The following is a 14464-nucleotide window of genomic DNA, read 5'->3' on the forward strand; positions in this document are numbered from 1 at the left end:
GAATTACATCTAGGCAGAGACACAATTGAGGATGATACTGAACGTAACTATAATGGCATTTAGAGTAAAATATGCGAGTTGGAGAGACACGAGAGATAAGATAAAGAGACAGAAGGAGAAAAACATGCCTTCCACATAAAGGCCTAAAATACAAATGGTCTTGGGGAAAAAAAAAAAAAAAAAACAAAACAGAAAAAAATACCAAAAAGGCTTCCCCTCTTCACCCTTCACTCCAAGCTGCAAGTCAAAACAGATAGGAGTTGTGTGATGCAAACACTGCAGGGAAGTGAAGCCAAAAATGCAAAATAGTCAACACATTTTAGCTGACATAGAGATACGCAGTCAGCCAACAAAACTGGCAGGTAAACATTGTGTTTCTGTGCTGACTAAGAGTTCAGGCTACTCCAGATCAGGAAAAAAAAAAATACTGTTTAAAAACAACAGGAGCACTTTGAATGGATGGCTAACTAACCGTGTTGGAGAACAGAACAAGCAGCTGATCCACAACAGGAACTGCCTAAATTTGTAGAACTCCACAGGGAAAATGACTTATTTAGACTTTTAAAAGGTACTGAGAGTTAGTTACATTTTCTGTCAGATTTTAGGCAGATGTTGTTTTAAAAGGCAGTTGTATCACCCCGTTAATAGTCACGCCTTTCATTCAGCTGTGCGTTTCTATCTGCACCTAATTCAATTCACTTCCCTAATTCCAGAAATCAGCTTTACCATTTACATAACAACAGGTAACATCAGCCTTTTTGGGAAAGCTGATTTCTTAAGTCTATATAAACACTGTCTTATTAAAAACAAAGCTTAATGACTATACAGCAGATGCATTGCTCTTTTTGCAGCTTCTTACCACCAAAGATAATAATCAAACCTACAAATGGAAATACAGCAAAGACAAAAACATGTCAGGAAAATGGACATGGTATTTTTAGGCCACCCCTGTATATGGAGAATTTAGTTTAAGCTTCAACAGGTACTGTGTTTAGTGAACAAATATGTAAACATACACATGCACGCACACACACACACACACACACACACACACACACACAAACAAAAGCATTAAGAACCCCAACCTATGTTTAACAATACTTACACCCACCCAGCACTTATTCAGGGAGTAATGCTCTGGAACAAGCACTGGATGCTCCAGCTTCCTGCTCATTTATTCCCACTTTCTCTCATAGGAATCTTGTGGATTTATTACAGAGGGGAATGTCCGAGAACAAAAGAACAGAATTCTCCAATGTGTGCCAACATGGCTCGCTCCAGCCCTGAGGACAGCCAGCTGGTCACACATCACACATCAACAACAAGCTCAAACCTTAAGGAAAACAATCCCACATAGACATAGAAGACTACAAAACACAAAAAGAAGACTCCACCCAAACAATGACTAAGACATACATCACTGAAGCGCTTACCAAATGAATAGTCTTTCTTTCTTATTCAAATAGCCACACAAGCATGGCATACAGTTAAAGCGGGCAACTGTGTGCAGTTTCACAGCAATAGCTTTGCATTCACCTCATGATTCGTCATTACTTCCAGACTTCCATGAAAATGGGAGGCTTAACGTTCCTTTAATGACAAACAGACTCAAGCACTCCATGTTTGTGCTTATGTCTGTGTTTGTTTGCACATACTTGAGCAGCTAAGTTTAATCACGCAGCAGTAGCTATGATACAAGGCTGATGGTAACATAAAAACGATTGTGGCAGTAAAGTACAGAGATGTCTAGTCAGCATCAAGTCAAAACAAGAACAAACAGTACAGCAATAAAACCACACACATGGGCATGAGCATTTCCTTGCTGTGGAGCCAAAGAAAGAGGGGTATAAATATTGCAGGAAAGGAAAAATACATTTATATTACGTCTCTTAGCTTTGTCACTGATTCATGTATCTGTTCCAGCTAAAAGTAAGTTCTAGATGTTTCACAACAGAGCTGCAAAAACAAGTTCCACATTCATTCTCCTCTATTCAAAAAAATAGAGCAGAAAAAAAGTGGAACCACAGATGGTAAACATGACTGCCTGATTAATGACTCTGGCACTGAATAATCCATGAGATAATGATAAAGTAAAAACAAATTTCTAGAGTAGAAATAAAGCCAGTAATAGTTTGTTTCTTAAACCCAGACACTTGTCCTAAGTTTAACCTTTACTCTCTAAACAAGCCCTAAAGATTATAATTTTTTTCTTCTCAGCAAGTTCAGGGTCTCCACAACGGATCATTGTCCGCATGTTGATTTTGGCAGGGTTTTTCTTTTTTACGCCGGATGCTCTTCCTGACAAAACCCTCCCCAATTTCCACTGTGCTTGGACCGGCACTGCACAGCTGGGGATGGGAATCGGCTGTTGGGGGTTCAGTGTCTGCCCAGGGACACTTCGACATATAGCCGGGACTGGCGATCGAACCACTGACCCTGACGTCCGTGGACAACTGCCTTATCCACTGAGCTAAGATTATAATAAAAAACATAATTTAAAGATGGTGTATAAGTGTATGTCTCCTACCTAGGTATGGTATGCATGAGACCATACTCTGGCTGCTTATGTAGTCTCGCAGACGTTTATACTTGTCTTCTTTGGACATCAGGAAGTCAAGACGATCAAAAGTTGCCTTGTCCTTCCGACTAAGTAACTGCAAGGTACAGTGGGGCAAAAAGGTTAAACAATTTAAAGAGACCATGAAATCTAAATGGGGGTTATATTATGTTAGCAACACATTAAGGGGAAATATAACAGTCAGAAAAACAGTCATAGAAATAAAATTACTTAACTAGTAAAACACAGAAGGAAAAGTCTAAGAATCAGCAATAGGCCAAAGAAAGGGACTGAGTTAGATTTGATTTTCATACTACAAGGTACTCAGAGGTAGTAAATTAAGTGTTATGATAATTGCCTGTTTCTTAGCCAGCTAGGAGTAGGCACCTTTTTTTCATCCTGTATCTTTACTTTTTAGTTTACTTTGCTCCAAGTAATTCCCTAGCTCTCTCCCGTTTCCTGTCAGCTCTTGACTTGTATCTACAACAGGCAGAAATGCCTAAACATTTGGCAAGAAATATTCACAACAGGTTACTTGAATTTAAAGTGCACCACATTTTTCACATGTTCTTAAAGCAGAAATATGCTCCAACTCTTATCTTAATGTGGAGAGCTCCCCTAACACAGACTCAATAAACAACACTGGTAGCAGTGCGGATATATTCACTTCTAAAAGCATTTCTGTTCTGACCAATTAAAAATAAGCAATGATTTCTTCTTGTATAATAACTTTGTTAACTTTTTAATTTATTGTCAATTAACAACTGAGACTACGTAAAGAATTGTGTAGACCGCGATAGTGCGTCATAAGTAACACTGCATCAAAGCAGGGAGAGGACCAGCTGGGCAGATCAGAGCGTACAGACTTAGAGTCTGACGTTAACGCTAGCTTAGATTCCACACTGTAACTTTAATGGACGAAAACAGCTGTGAAGATCAGATGAATGAATCAATAGTAGAACAGACCAATGAAAGCTACAGAAATTGTGTGTTTGAGTGTGCTTGTGTTCCTCCTCTTTTGTCGTTTAAGAGGCATGTGTGCCAGGTCCTGCCCAGCAACAGCATTCACTGACAAGTTAGGAGTCTCCTTTGGTTTTGTGGAACCAGGGATATAAAATTTCCACCATTACATCAGAGCATTGTTATATTATTATATAAGCTCTATGGCTTTAGTGATAACACTGCAAAAGATTTGTTGCTCTACACATAATTGTTGTAGATACTACTTCAACTAATTCGGTTTACTGTAAAAAATGTTCACATTTACAAGTCAAAAGTCGCTACTACTTAAGATCTACTAAAGTCTGTATAAAGACTGTAGGAATTTCATTGAAGGTTGTAATTACAGCACTAAGGCCTGCTGTGAACACTACCTACCATTTTATGAGATAAAACTTATTAAGAAGATTTTAAGGTTTTCTGAATGTCGTAACTTGCTCTCTCTCGCCCTCTCTCTCTAGTTTACCTATGTGTTACTTTTTATGAGCTTTAGCTTATGTGCCCAATCTTTTGGCAGCGCGACTTTCTTCTACTGACATTGCTTTACTAATAACCCCAACTTGGCTTCAGAGTAGGGTAAACACACTCACCGCCCATGTTTTGGTGAGCCTGAAGATGGGAGCACTTTGTAACCCTGACACCACAGCCATGGCTGCATGGAAGTTGTTTATGTCAAACAGTTTCTATGAAGTCAAAGTAAAGGGAATCCATTAGGTTGATTAAACAATGCGAGCGTAAAAAAGAACACAAAAGCGTGATGTTGTAAGTGGACAAGCATACCTTGGCAGTGCGAATATAGAGACTCAGCACCTCTGCTCGGATCTTCAATGTCTGCGCATGGAGAATCTCTCTTACCACCCAGAAACTCGTCTAGATAAAACACATATGCAGATGCACACATGAGTGCACGCACACACCCACACACCCACACACAAACACACCCACACACACACACACCCACACACACACACACCCACACACTAAAGCGCTGGGGAATACTCATAATCTCACAAATTCAGGACACTGCAAACCTAATGAAGCTGAAAATGTAATTGCTTGTTTGTTTCCTTCTTCAAAGCTCCATGAGTATTTCAGGTATGCTGAAAGACAGAGTTTTGCCTTGCTGTCTTCAGACTTCAAAGTCCAGAGCCAAGGGCTGCAGACAGTCATTCTCATGCTCAGCTCTGGACAGAGACCAGTAAAAAGCAGAGAAGGAGAGCACAGGGCAGACTACTAATGCTCCATTAAAGAGGATTAGAAATTAGCTCTTGAGGATAAACAAGAACTTCAGGAGAAAAACGCTGATTCCAACTGATTGCACAACAGATGCAGAGCATAACTCCTATTATGTCAACCAAGAAAGAAGGAGGAGCATGTGTGTTTATATGTCTTATTGAGGACATGGCCAGTCCAAGACTGATGTTGGAAATCTGTCTCTTTAGGGAGATCGCTGGTAAGCCAAAGTCCTGATTACACATACACAGAGAAAGAGAGAAGTCAGTGAATCAATGTTTAGGCTCTGGGGAGAGAGGGAATGGAAAGAGGAAAAGGGAGAAAAGTGAGTGAAAAGAGGAGGCAATGGGAGGGGAAGTCAGATTCAATGCTGCAGGGCTCTGAGGGTTTTCAAAGCCCACAGCTGTCTGCACAATGTGTTCTGATAAGACAGGCAGCTTGGCCTTCTCCACTTTTACAAGACCAATTCTACTTTAACCTCTTTTAGTTTCTGAATTTTTTTTTCTCACTTTGCCTATTCTTCTTTCCTGTGCATATGTGTTTGATTAATGGACTTCCCCGATGTGGTCAACATTCTTCCATTAAAGCCACAAACCACTCTGTGTACTTATGTGTACTCCTTATATATCCATAATGAGCACAACCTACAGCTATAGCTACAGATTTGCCTACTCCTGGAAACAGGGGTATGAGATTTGTTTCAGGGAAGAGGTGAGGAGCTGAGGAGTGAAGACACAAATTGGTCCAGCTACTCTCTTTTTCTTCCTGTCTTTTCTTATAAACACATGACATACATGTATCAACCTACATTCAATCTATGTGGGCACTGTGTATCCACAAAACAGAGGCATATGGGTTTAATTTTCGACATTTGGAGTAGTCAATAGGGAAGATGGAGGAGTGATGAAAATAGACAGGAGATACAATAACGGTAAACCCCGACTTCCACTGGCTTCCATTTTAATTTGCGTCTCATGCTTTGAGACAGTTATCTCATGTGAAAAGAAGTCTCCCAATGTCAAGATTCTTAAATATTGTCTCATCTGTCTTCCACCTTTAGCATACAGTAGACTGGAATTTCCATTGACTGTAAAAAGTGATTCCAGTCTGGGAGCAAAACAGTCTGCAGCGTCTCATTTGCTTTTCTTAGCATTTTACATCTAAGGTCAATCTGGACAAAGTATGTCTCTGAAATTCACTATACCACCGGGGTTCATTACAGTACATGTGTCCCCATCTGTCTTGGCCTGAAAAACTGTCCAGGGATGAGATCACTCATGATGTTGCAGACAAGTGTATGTGTTACTGAGTGAAGGGTTGGGAATACGGAGGTTGTGCAGACAGGGTCCAGTTCTTTACAGATACTGTATTATGTCCAGCAGCACATGTTTTGGAGCTGTGTTTACGAGTGTATAAAGGACTCCAGATGGAGCTGTGAGGTCCCAGCGCTTCAATAACTTAAGTGGCGAACGGCAGATCCTGCCACAAGCTGATAGCTAATGGCCAACCTATTAAATGGCCTGAATGGCAGACCTGAGGTGATGGTGGGTCAGATTATAGATATGCCAACATGTTCAGTGATAGACAGTCTGCTGCTGTAATAGGGCTGTGTATGTATTTCTGTTGAAATTACACAAATGTGATATCTTCTTTAGCTCTTCCCTTCTATTAGAACACAGACTATTCTTTTTGGTTACAATTGTTGTGCATTATTTATACAGGGTTTCAAATTATTGTCTAATTGCATCATTTTTAAAGCGTTGCTGGTTTTCTTCTGCACTACTGGCTCCCAGAATATTGTGCCATCAAAACATTGACCGAGGAAATCAGAAATATGGCTTTGGTTCCTGCTTTCAGGGACTCTCCATTCTCCTAGTCTTATTCAAAATGCTCATTTTCCTTGGCTTCTAGCAGCTGAAATGTGTGCAGCTAACATCTTGAATCACTGTTTGGGATGTGCTATACATAGGAGTTTCCACAGCAACACATTCTTGTTAGATCATCTTATATTTATATTGGAGGGCAATGAAGTGGGCCATAAAGGCCTGGCAAAAAAACTAGAAGGGGATTAAAAAGAATGGCTGTCTGTTACATCATTACCCACAGCAGCATGCTGACGATTTCACAGGGTACGGGGGAACACGCCACTCACCCTCTTGAATAAATTTTAAAATGTTCCTACACACGCTGCACCAACTTGCGAAAGCACAATAACTTTACAAATGCCAGGACCAAGGGCCAACTGAGGACACAATAGCATGCCTTTCTTCTGTCCTAAAGCACCTGGGGACTATTTATAATATATGAGTAACTGACAACGTTTTTTGGAGCATTTTTTTCTCTTCTTGTGGGTAATTTTTGAGGGAGTAATGAATTAGATATAGGTGCTGTGTTTCTCACCTGATTGAACCTGCGTGTGAAGGCGACAACATTGGGAGCAGAGCTGTGCTTCTCCTTCTTGTTCCAGCCACAGCTTGACAGCTCCTACAAAACATAGAAGCGAGTATGAAAAAAGCATTATTTACTTGATCATTTGTGTATACATCAGGGTTTTAGAGAATGTGCCTAGTCAGACGTCACAGGTGGAGGTGAGGTGATGGTATAATAAAACAGATGAGGAGGAAGAGAGAAAAACTGAAGACAGGATCCAGTCAAAGAGTCAAAGTAACATATGGCTGCTCTGTAGAAACACTCGATATAAAGCCCCACATTCATTAATGGTTAAACTACTGCAATGCCATGAAGATTAGCTATAAACTAAACGCTGCTCAATTACATTTTTGAGATACGTTCATGCATGTTTCTTATGCCTGAATAAAGAGCACACACACACACACCATACATTTTGCTGTGAATAAAATGTAGAGTAAAATGAGCCTGTAATATGTCAACACTGCAGTGACTCCACAAAACATCCTACAATAATGTTCTTGACATCAGGTTACCAGAGACCAGTGCTATATCTTCCAAATAATTATGTCTGCCAGCTGTCAAGAAATTAGGCTATTCAATTTAAACAGAAGATCCAAAACCTTCACATCTTAAACAAATGTTTGATTTCTTCTCTACATACAGTAAATAATAATTTCCATTCAATAAGCATTTCCTGATGTTAATGCTAGTCTCATAAAGCAGCAGCTGTGGAATCAGCAGCACTGATAGACGTTTCAGTAAACTATATTAAAAGAAGGGCTGTGACTTTGGAACTTGAACAGACAAAATTACAACAACACAGACATTTCTTTCCTTGTACCAATTTGGCCTCGGCTGCTTTGCTCGTGATGAGGCAAAGACATGAGACCACACAGGCACTGCAAGGGGAACCCAGAACCTCCTTTGGCCCCCTCAGGCTGTCCTTAGGCCAGGGACACTGATGTAACAGTAGGAAAAATGTTGTGCTAGCTCTCCTCCTAATCCCTGCCAGCTCAGGCGAGTTGAGCTACAATATGAACAGTTGATTCAGCTCCCCCTAACAATACCCCCTGTGAGGTAGACTGCCTGTTTCAAAACAACAACCTCCAAAATGACACACAACTGTCTCACCCAGAACGCATCAGAAAGTCATGCTCATTTATGGGTGATCCTTTGACTGGTTAGATGCAACCAGAGGGGGTATAAAGTAACGGTATAGAAATGTTAAATGCAGACATTATTACACGGGCGAGGTGATGTCTGGGGGCCTGGGTTGCCTGAGTCAGGACGAAGACATGACGAATGGAAAAAGGAGAACAGAGTGAAGATGAAGGAAACTCTGAAACTCTGAGACTGTTAAAGTCTAAAAATCAGTTAAAAAAACCGACAGCATCTTCCCACAGAGTTTACAAGCCTGTGTGGAGCGCTCTCAGAGCTTATTGACCTTGTTGCAGGATTATAGGAAAAGCAGCAGGTAGTGAGACATAGTTTATTTAACATTTGTACTTTTTAAATAAGCGCTTCCCTTCTTCCTGCCTTTGTGTCAATCATTCTCCACTAAAGCTTCCACACACAACCTTAAATTGCATAATTCTTAAACAAATGTTCCATAGTTAGAGTTAGGTGGCGGGATTTGCATGTGTCACAGCTTAAGCCACCACCTGACCACCCAGGTAGGTGGTGCACCCAAAAACGAACACACAGGAGGTGATTTTCCACCACATGGTACGAACTCAACTTGACACAGTTTTTTGGTTTTCCATTAAGAGAAAGTTGTGGATGGTACCTTTTTTGGCATCATCTCTGTCGAGGTTCCAAGTGAGTCAACACCAAGAAGTAGCGTGGAAACACTGCAGACTACTAATTCGTCAGGAAAAAAGAATTACTACCACTATGGCGCCTTTGAGTAACAGCAGTTATCTCGTCCTCACTACTCAAAAGAAGTATTCCCTAAGTTTTCATGTTTTTTTTCCATCAATCTTTCCTTGTGCTGCCTTCAGCTTAGTCTGAAACAACGTTTGTCTCCTTGCTGTGTCAAACAGCCACAAACAGAGTCACCATGGTTTTGTGCAGCGCCACTATGACGACCAGCTAAATTGAGGTAGTAGATTGCAGTGGAAAATAAATGACCTGCTACCAAAAGTGAGTAGAGTCAAGTAGACTCTGTGCCATGCAATGGAAAAATGCTATTATGTCTCCCTCAATTCATCAACTACAACTCTACACAACTGTCAGTGACTCTGTCTTCTAACCTCATGATCCATCCACCCATCTGTCACTTTATTGTTCTTCAGATGTGTAATAACTAAGCCCAGTTTCCTCATGTGCATTTACACAGCAGGGGACCCATCTACAGTCTCTCCAAAAGCAATTAAGATTTTATTTCCTTTATTTTTCTTACACTTTTATAGGCTCATTTCACACTCAGCCATTACAAACTGCGTGCATTTTTTTAACATTCTGACAACAGTTCAGTCTTTGGAGAAAGACTTTGACAAGGTAAATCTGGTAAGAAGAGGGCTTTAATTGCTGCAGAAAAAATGAAAAAACTTTCACCAAACCACAGACAGCCTGTCATTTCCACATTCTGGTCTGGCTCAGCACCATTTTCATTAAAGCCCAGTCCTTTGGGGCTGCTGGAAGCTGGCTGCATTAACAATGTTGGGCATGTACAGTTAACACCAGGGCCAAACCAGCTTTAACGTCTGCCTTAAATTGACCATTTCTATGTCTCGTCATATAGTCACTCTGCTTTTGTTTAAAACAAACTATAGATTGTACTCAGATATATTTGAAGAAGTATTATATAAACAGGGGTGCAGGCTGAATACAACAACCAGCTATGGCAACGCCACAAACTGTGATGACCTCATGTGAGATACCTCAGCAATGCCTTTTGTTTGTGTCTACATTGTAAATGGAAAACTCAAGTGCTCGATTGTAGGGAATTATAAAAAGGGAGGCCAAGCCAAAGCTCCGATAAAGATGACAAAAGAGAGGGAAAAAGGAAAGTCAGGAGAGGAGGAAGCAGTCAGGATGGAGAAAGAAGATTAGACACAGGAAGAGAGCAGATTTTGAAACCCTACACCAAGTGTCATGTATATAGGTCATCGCTATATAGATTTACCAGTTCTCTTCTTCTTCAGTTTGAAAAGAAAGGGGAAAAAAAACAGAACAGAAAACAAACAATAAAACGTGTTACAAAACCTTTTAACTTTAAAATAAAAAGGTTAAAATGGATTGTTGAGTCTGACAGCTCTAAACTATAAACCTGCCAAGGACCTAGAAGCAGAAGCATCTTCTGTTAGCTTGCTGTGCACATCATGGAAAAAATTACTTTTGCAGGACTACATGTGGTGTACATGACTCTTATGGTGCTTTAGCCCATCTGTCATGGCGAGCAAAACGCTGTCATAGTCCATTTGCCAAATATATTGTTATAATTACAGTTAAAACCTAAAAAGAAATACTAAACAATTATTTATTTGTAAGTACTCTTCCTCTAATTCAGACCAGATCCCCCTTGATAAGGGAAAACTCGTCAATGTGTTTTTTCTGTCTCCTCTGCCAAAACATTATGTTCTCCAAATTCACACCATGATAAATGTGTATAGACCATCATGCTGACAAGCTGTAGTATGTTTGCTGTATAGCTATTATTGTCCAATCCCAGCACTACTGAAAAAAGCCGACTACAGGGCCCTACAGAGAGCTGTATGTAACATCTCAGTTACGGTTGCAATTGTATGACAGAAAAACACAGTATGTGAGGAAAATATTTTACTCAAAATCATTGCTGAAAAACATAAAGATTGGTGATGAGACAGGCATCACAATGTGAAATGTTACCTTCCTCCAACTACAAGTCATCGTTGGTTCACATGAGACTTTCAGTCTGTTCAGAGGATTTTAACGCTGGGTGACCAGACATGTGAGAAACTGATACCTCTTAGGGTTACGTAAAATGCAATCCAATAGCTACTCCCTGAGAGCTGAAGCACAACCTTGCCAGCCAAAGCCACTAAATTACTCACTTGGCTGTTGTCATGGTTGTGTGTTAAAAACAAAGCCACTCTTCTAAATCACTTTTTTCCTGTTTCATAAACATTCAGCTGTAGATCATCAGCAGCACGTCTGATTATGAAATTAGAAATGGCCCACAAGGACAGAAGAACAGGAGAGATGAAAAGAAAAAAAGTCCTCCATCTGTCTTTTATTTCATCACAATTCCTCTACACTTTCCCTTTTTCCTCCTTACACATCATTTCACTCTTCGTTTTCCCTGTCAGCTCATCTAGCCATGCTATAGTGAGTAGCTACTCAGTCCAGGTCCCCTCAATGAACAGAAGCAACCAAAGCTGCAAACCATTAGGCATCAATGTATGGCAAATTTAAATGATAAAAAGGATTTAATGACAAAGTCTGTTGTCCTTTTCTCCACCTCTCTCTATAATCCATTTTGTCTTTTTAATGGCATTTTATTTTGCAAACCAACAGCCAAGACACACATCATCAATTCAGCTGAGGGATGTGGATTAAACATCAGTCTGCTCTGTACTATAGATTATTTTACCATAAAAAACCTTCTGCTTTCCCAATCAATTATACATGCATTCCACACAGAACATAATACTCTGCTCAACAGCATTTTGTCAGGTTGTCCACCATCTCTCTGTACTCTGATTAAGAGCAAATAGCATGAGTTCTTGGGTGCAGGATGTTAATGACGTATGAGAACTCACATGTACAGTAATGTCTTAAGAGCTGTCATTTACCATCATCAAAAGCAGATGTGTTTAGATTCTGTGTTTCTCTCTAAAATCTGCTGTTTTGGAGAATGGCATTAATTTTCCTTTTGGATATACACTCAAAATTTGGGAAAAAAAGGAGGATCCTGAAAGTGGACTATGATAACTGGCCCAACTTAAAACTACCTCCTCACATTGTTTTAGTGCCTTCATCCACAGTTCCCATGTAATCTTTTACTGCTATTGTGACAGACGGTGGTCTTTTCTTCCTCGTCCAGGGTTTGGCCGGACTCTTCAGGCACTTCTCCATACATCTGCTCCATGTCAGCCTTGGAGCACTTGAGTTAATAAGAACTTCTGTTCTACTGAAATCACGTCTGGGGCAATATTTTCCAGCTCATGCCAGAGTGTCTGTTTATGCTTCATATACACATGTAAAATGTTGTAAACATGAGCACACATTATGCCGTTTGGATGCTTAGCCTGTCTCTATGCCCCCCCCCCCACACACACCAATATTATATTAAGACAGTTATGATGTGTTTATGGATAGAGGAAAAATAAAATCTTAAACACCGAAATCAAGAGGCCAAGTCGTGGCTAAGTATTTTAAGTCGCCAGACCAGTTATTATAGAAATCACCAGAGCCTTTGAATAACAGCAAAAATGGGAACATTGAAGCAGCTCAAACATGGCAGACTGTGGATACAGAATTTTTAAGCCATGCAGTCAACAACATTTGCAATATGCAGCAATAAGAGTCAAGGGCAAGTCTATGCAGTGAGCACAGAAAGTTAAGTAAGTAGACATGTTTTTAATCAGTGCGATCACAGACCAGCAACAATTGGAACCACTCTGGTGGAAAACTTGATTCGTCTATTGTTTGTTATTATGCGAAAAAGTCAAAATATGTCAACTTGAAACCGTCTGAAAAACATCTGGACACATCAGACCTTTGTAATGCAAGAAACTCTCCTAGAGATATCACAACCAATTAGGGGCTGATTCCGTCACAACTATTTAAACAAAGGAGAATTACAACAGGTCATGGAAACTAACGCACTATGTGGCCTTTTTTTATTTTTATTTTTTTAATTCTCTCACTCATCTAAAAAGGTGCAGCAAAATGGGGATATTTATTCTGTATCATTTCCCCATTGACTTCTAATTATATCCATATCTGTCCATCTATCAGCAAGTAAAGCCAGTATTTTAGCTGTCACGTGTGACACAGACTTTAAAGGGTGTTTAAAAGGCAAAAAAATGGGCTGCATGTCAGTAAAAACACCATTACACAACTCAAGGATTTAACCAAGTTATTTAATATTTTCCTATTTAGGGCAGTGAGCTGAATGAAGCAGCAGGTGTTTACACACACACACACACACACACCTGCTTTTTCTATCTTATGTCTGTGAGGGGAGCAAAGAGACTGACAGCAGTGGAAACTAGCTGAGTTCAGCTCAGATGTAGCTGTTTTTTAGCCAGTGCTCTGAGACAGAAGCAGGGTGAGAACAGGAAAAGTCTTGCTAGTGCAATCTGTCCCTGCCAGGATGCTGCTGGGTCACTCTGCATACTGTACACTCTGCTCCTGCACTGCATCCAGCCTGCAGCCTTCATATTGTCAGCTTGTCTTCTCCATCTGCCCACTGATTCCTTTCCCAGTGCCCCTTTGCTGACTTTCCTATTGTTTTTCATTCCTGTCTATTCACTTCACAACAAGTGAAACCTCATCCTGACAGACCGTACCTCTAAATCTCAATGCTGAACCATTACTTTCCATTACATTTTACAATATCATTGGTCTGAAATGCAGGGAGACATTTTCATTAGGCTTATAAAGCCTTCTTAATGGGTCAGCAAGCTAAACCAGAATGAACATGGGAGCATGTCTGCATTCAGAAAAACCTTTATGGCCTCTGTGTGAACCTGGCCTAGTGGAGTTAAGAAGATGGGGCTTACATCCAGACATCATTAATAAATTCCCTTCAGGGGAAGAAACAGCAATACTCTAAAGACAAGCCCTGAAAAAAAAACCTGTCCACAGACTTTAATACATCTTTTCCATTACTCAGACACAACAAACTTTTTACAGGACTCAAAAGGATACAATACACTTTGACACTGTTATTTAAATTAAAAGGAAACATTGGCCTGATTGGAGGAGTGTATGAGCTGTTATCTGAGACTAGTGAGACTAGCATATGCAACACCGGGAGTCAGACCGTACCACACCACACTGGGTTGTGGTCTGTAAACACACATCTTAAACACACATTGTCAATGCTTGCTGTCAGGAAGGACCCAGTGATCCAAAAGAGAAAAGCTTAAAATTGCACTGACTCTCACTGCAGCAACAGACAAGATGTAAAAAACCTGGTAAGACACAGTTTGTCTTTTTGTGCATAGGGATAGCAACCACATGGAAACTTTTTAAAAGAAATAAAACAGAAAGAGAAAAAAAAATCAGAGAAATAAGAAACAATTTTTAAAAAAGTACACATTTTTCAACTGT

At 40.1% G+C, this 14464-nt stretch overlaps 1 protein-coding gene across 9 annotated transcripts in view; it reads right to left on the reverse strand.

Annotated features, from left to right (window-relative positions):
- Window positions 1–14464, reverse strand: part of ralgps2 (Ral GEF with PH domain and SH3 binding motif 2) — a 67316-nt gene that overhangs the window by 30578 nt on the left and 22274 nt on the right. For all 9 annotated transcript variants that reach the window (XR_010915091.1, XM_067514612.1, XM_067514613.1 and 6 more), the window contains exons 6-9: window positions 7190–7273; window positions 4337–4426; window positions 4147–4239; window positions 2528–2654 (exon numbers count right to left, since the gene is read on the reverse strand). Coding sequence is in view for 8 of the 9 variants with exons in the window: in XM_067514612.1 (XP_067370713.1) it covers window positions 2528–2654; window positions 4147–4239; window positions 4337–4426; window positions 7190–7273 (394 nt within the window). In the remaining variant the exon portion in view is untranslated. The remainder of the gene's footprint in view (window positions 1–2527; window positions 2655–4146; window positions 4240–4336; window positions 4427–7189; window positions 7274–14464) is intronic.

The sequence above is a fragment of the Channa argus genome, chromosome 8 (genome assembly GCF_033026475.1).
Source record: "Channa argus isolate prfri chromosome 8, Channa argus male v1.0, whole genome shotgun sequence".
Lineage (NCBI taxonomy): Eukaryota > Metazoa > Chordata > Actinopteri > Anabantiformes > Channidae > Channa > Channa argus.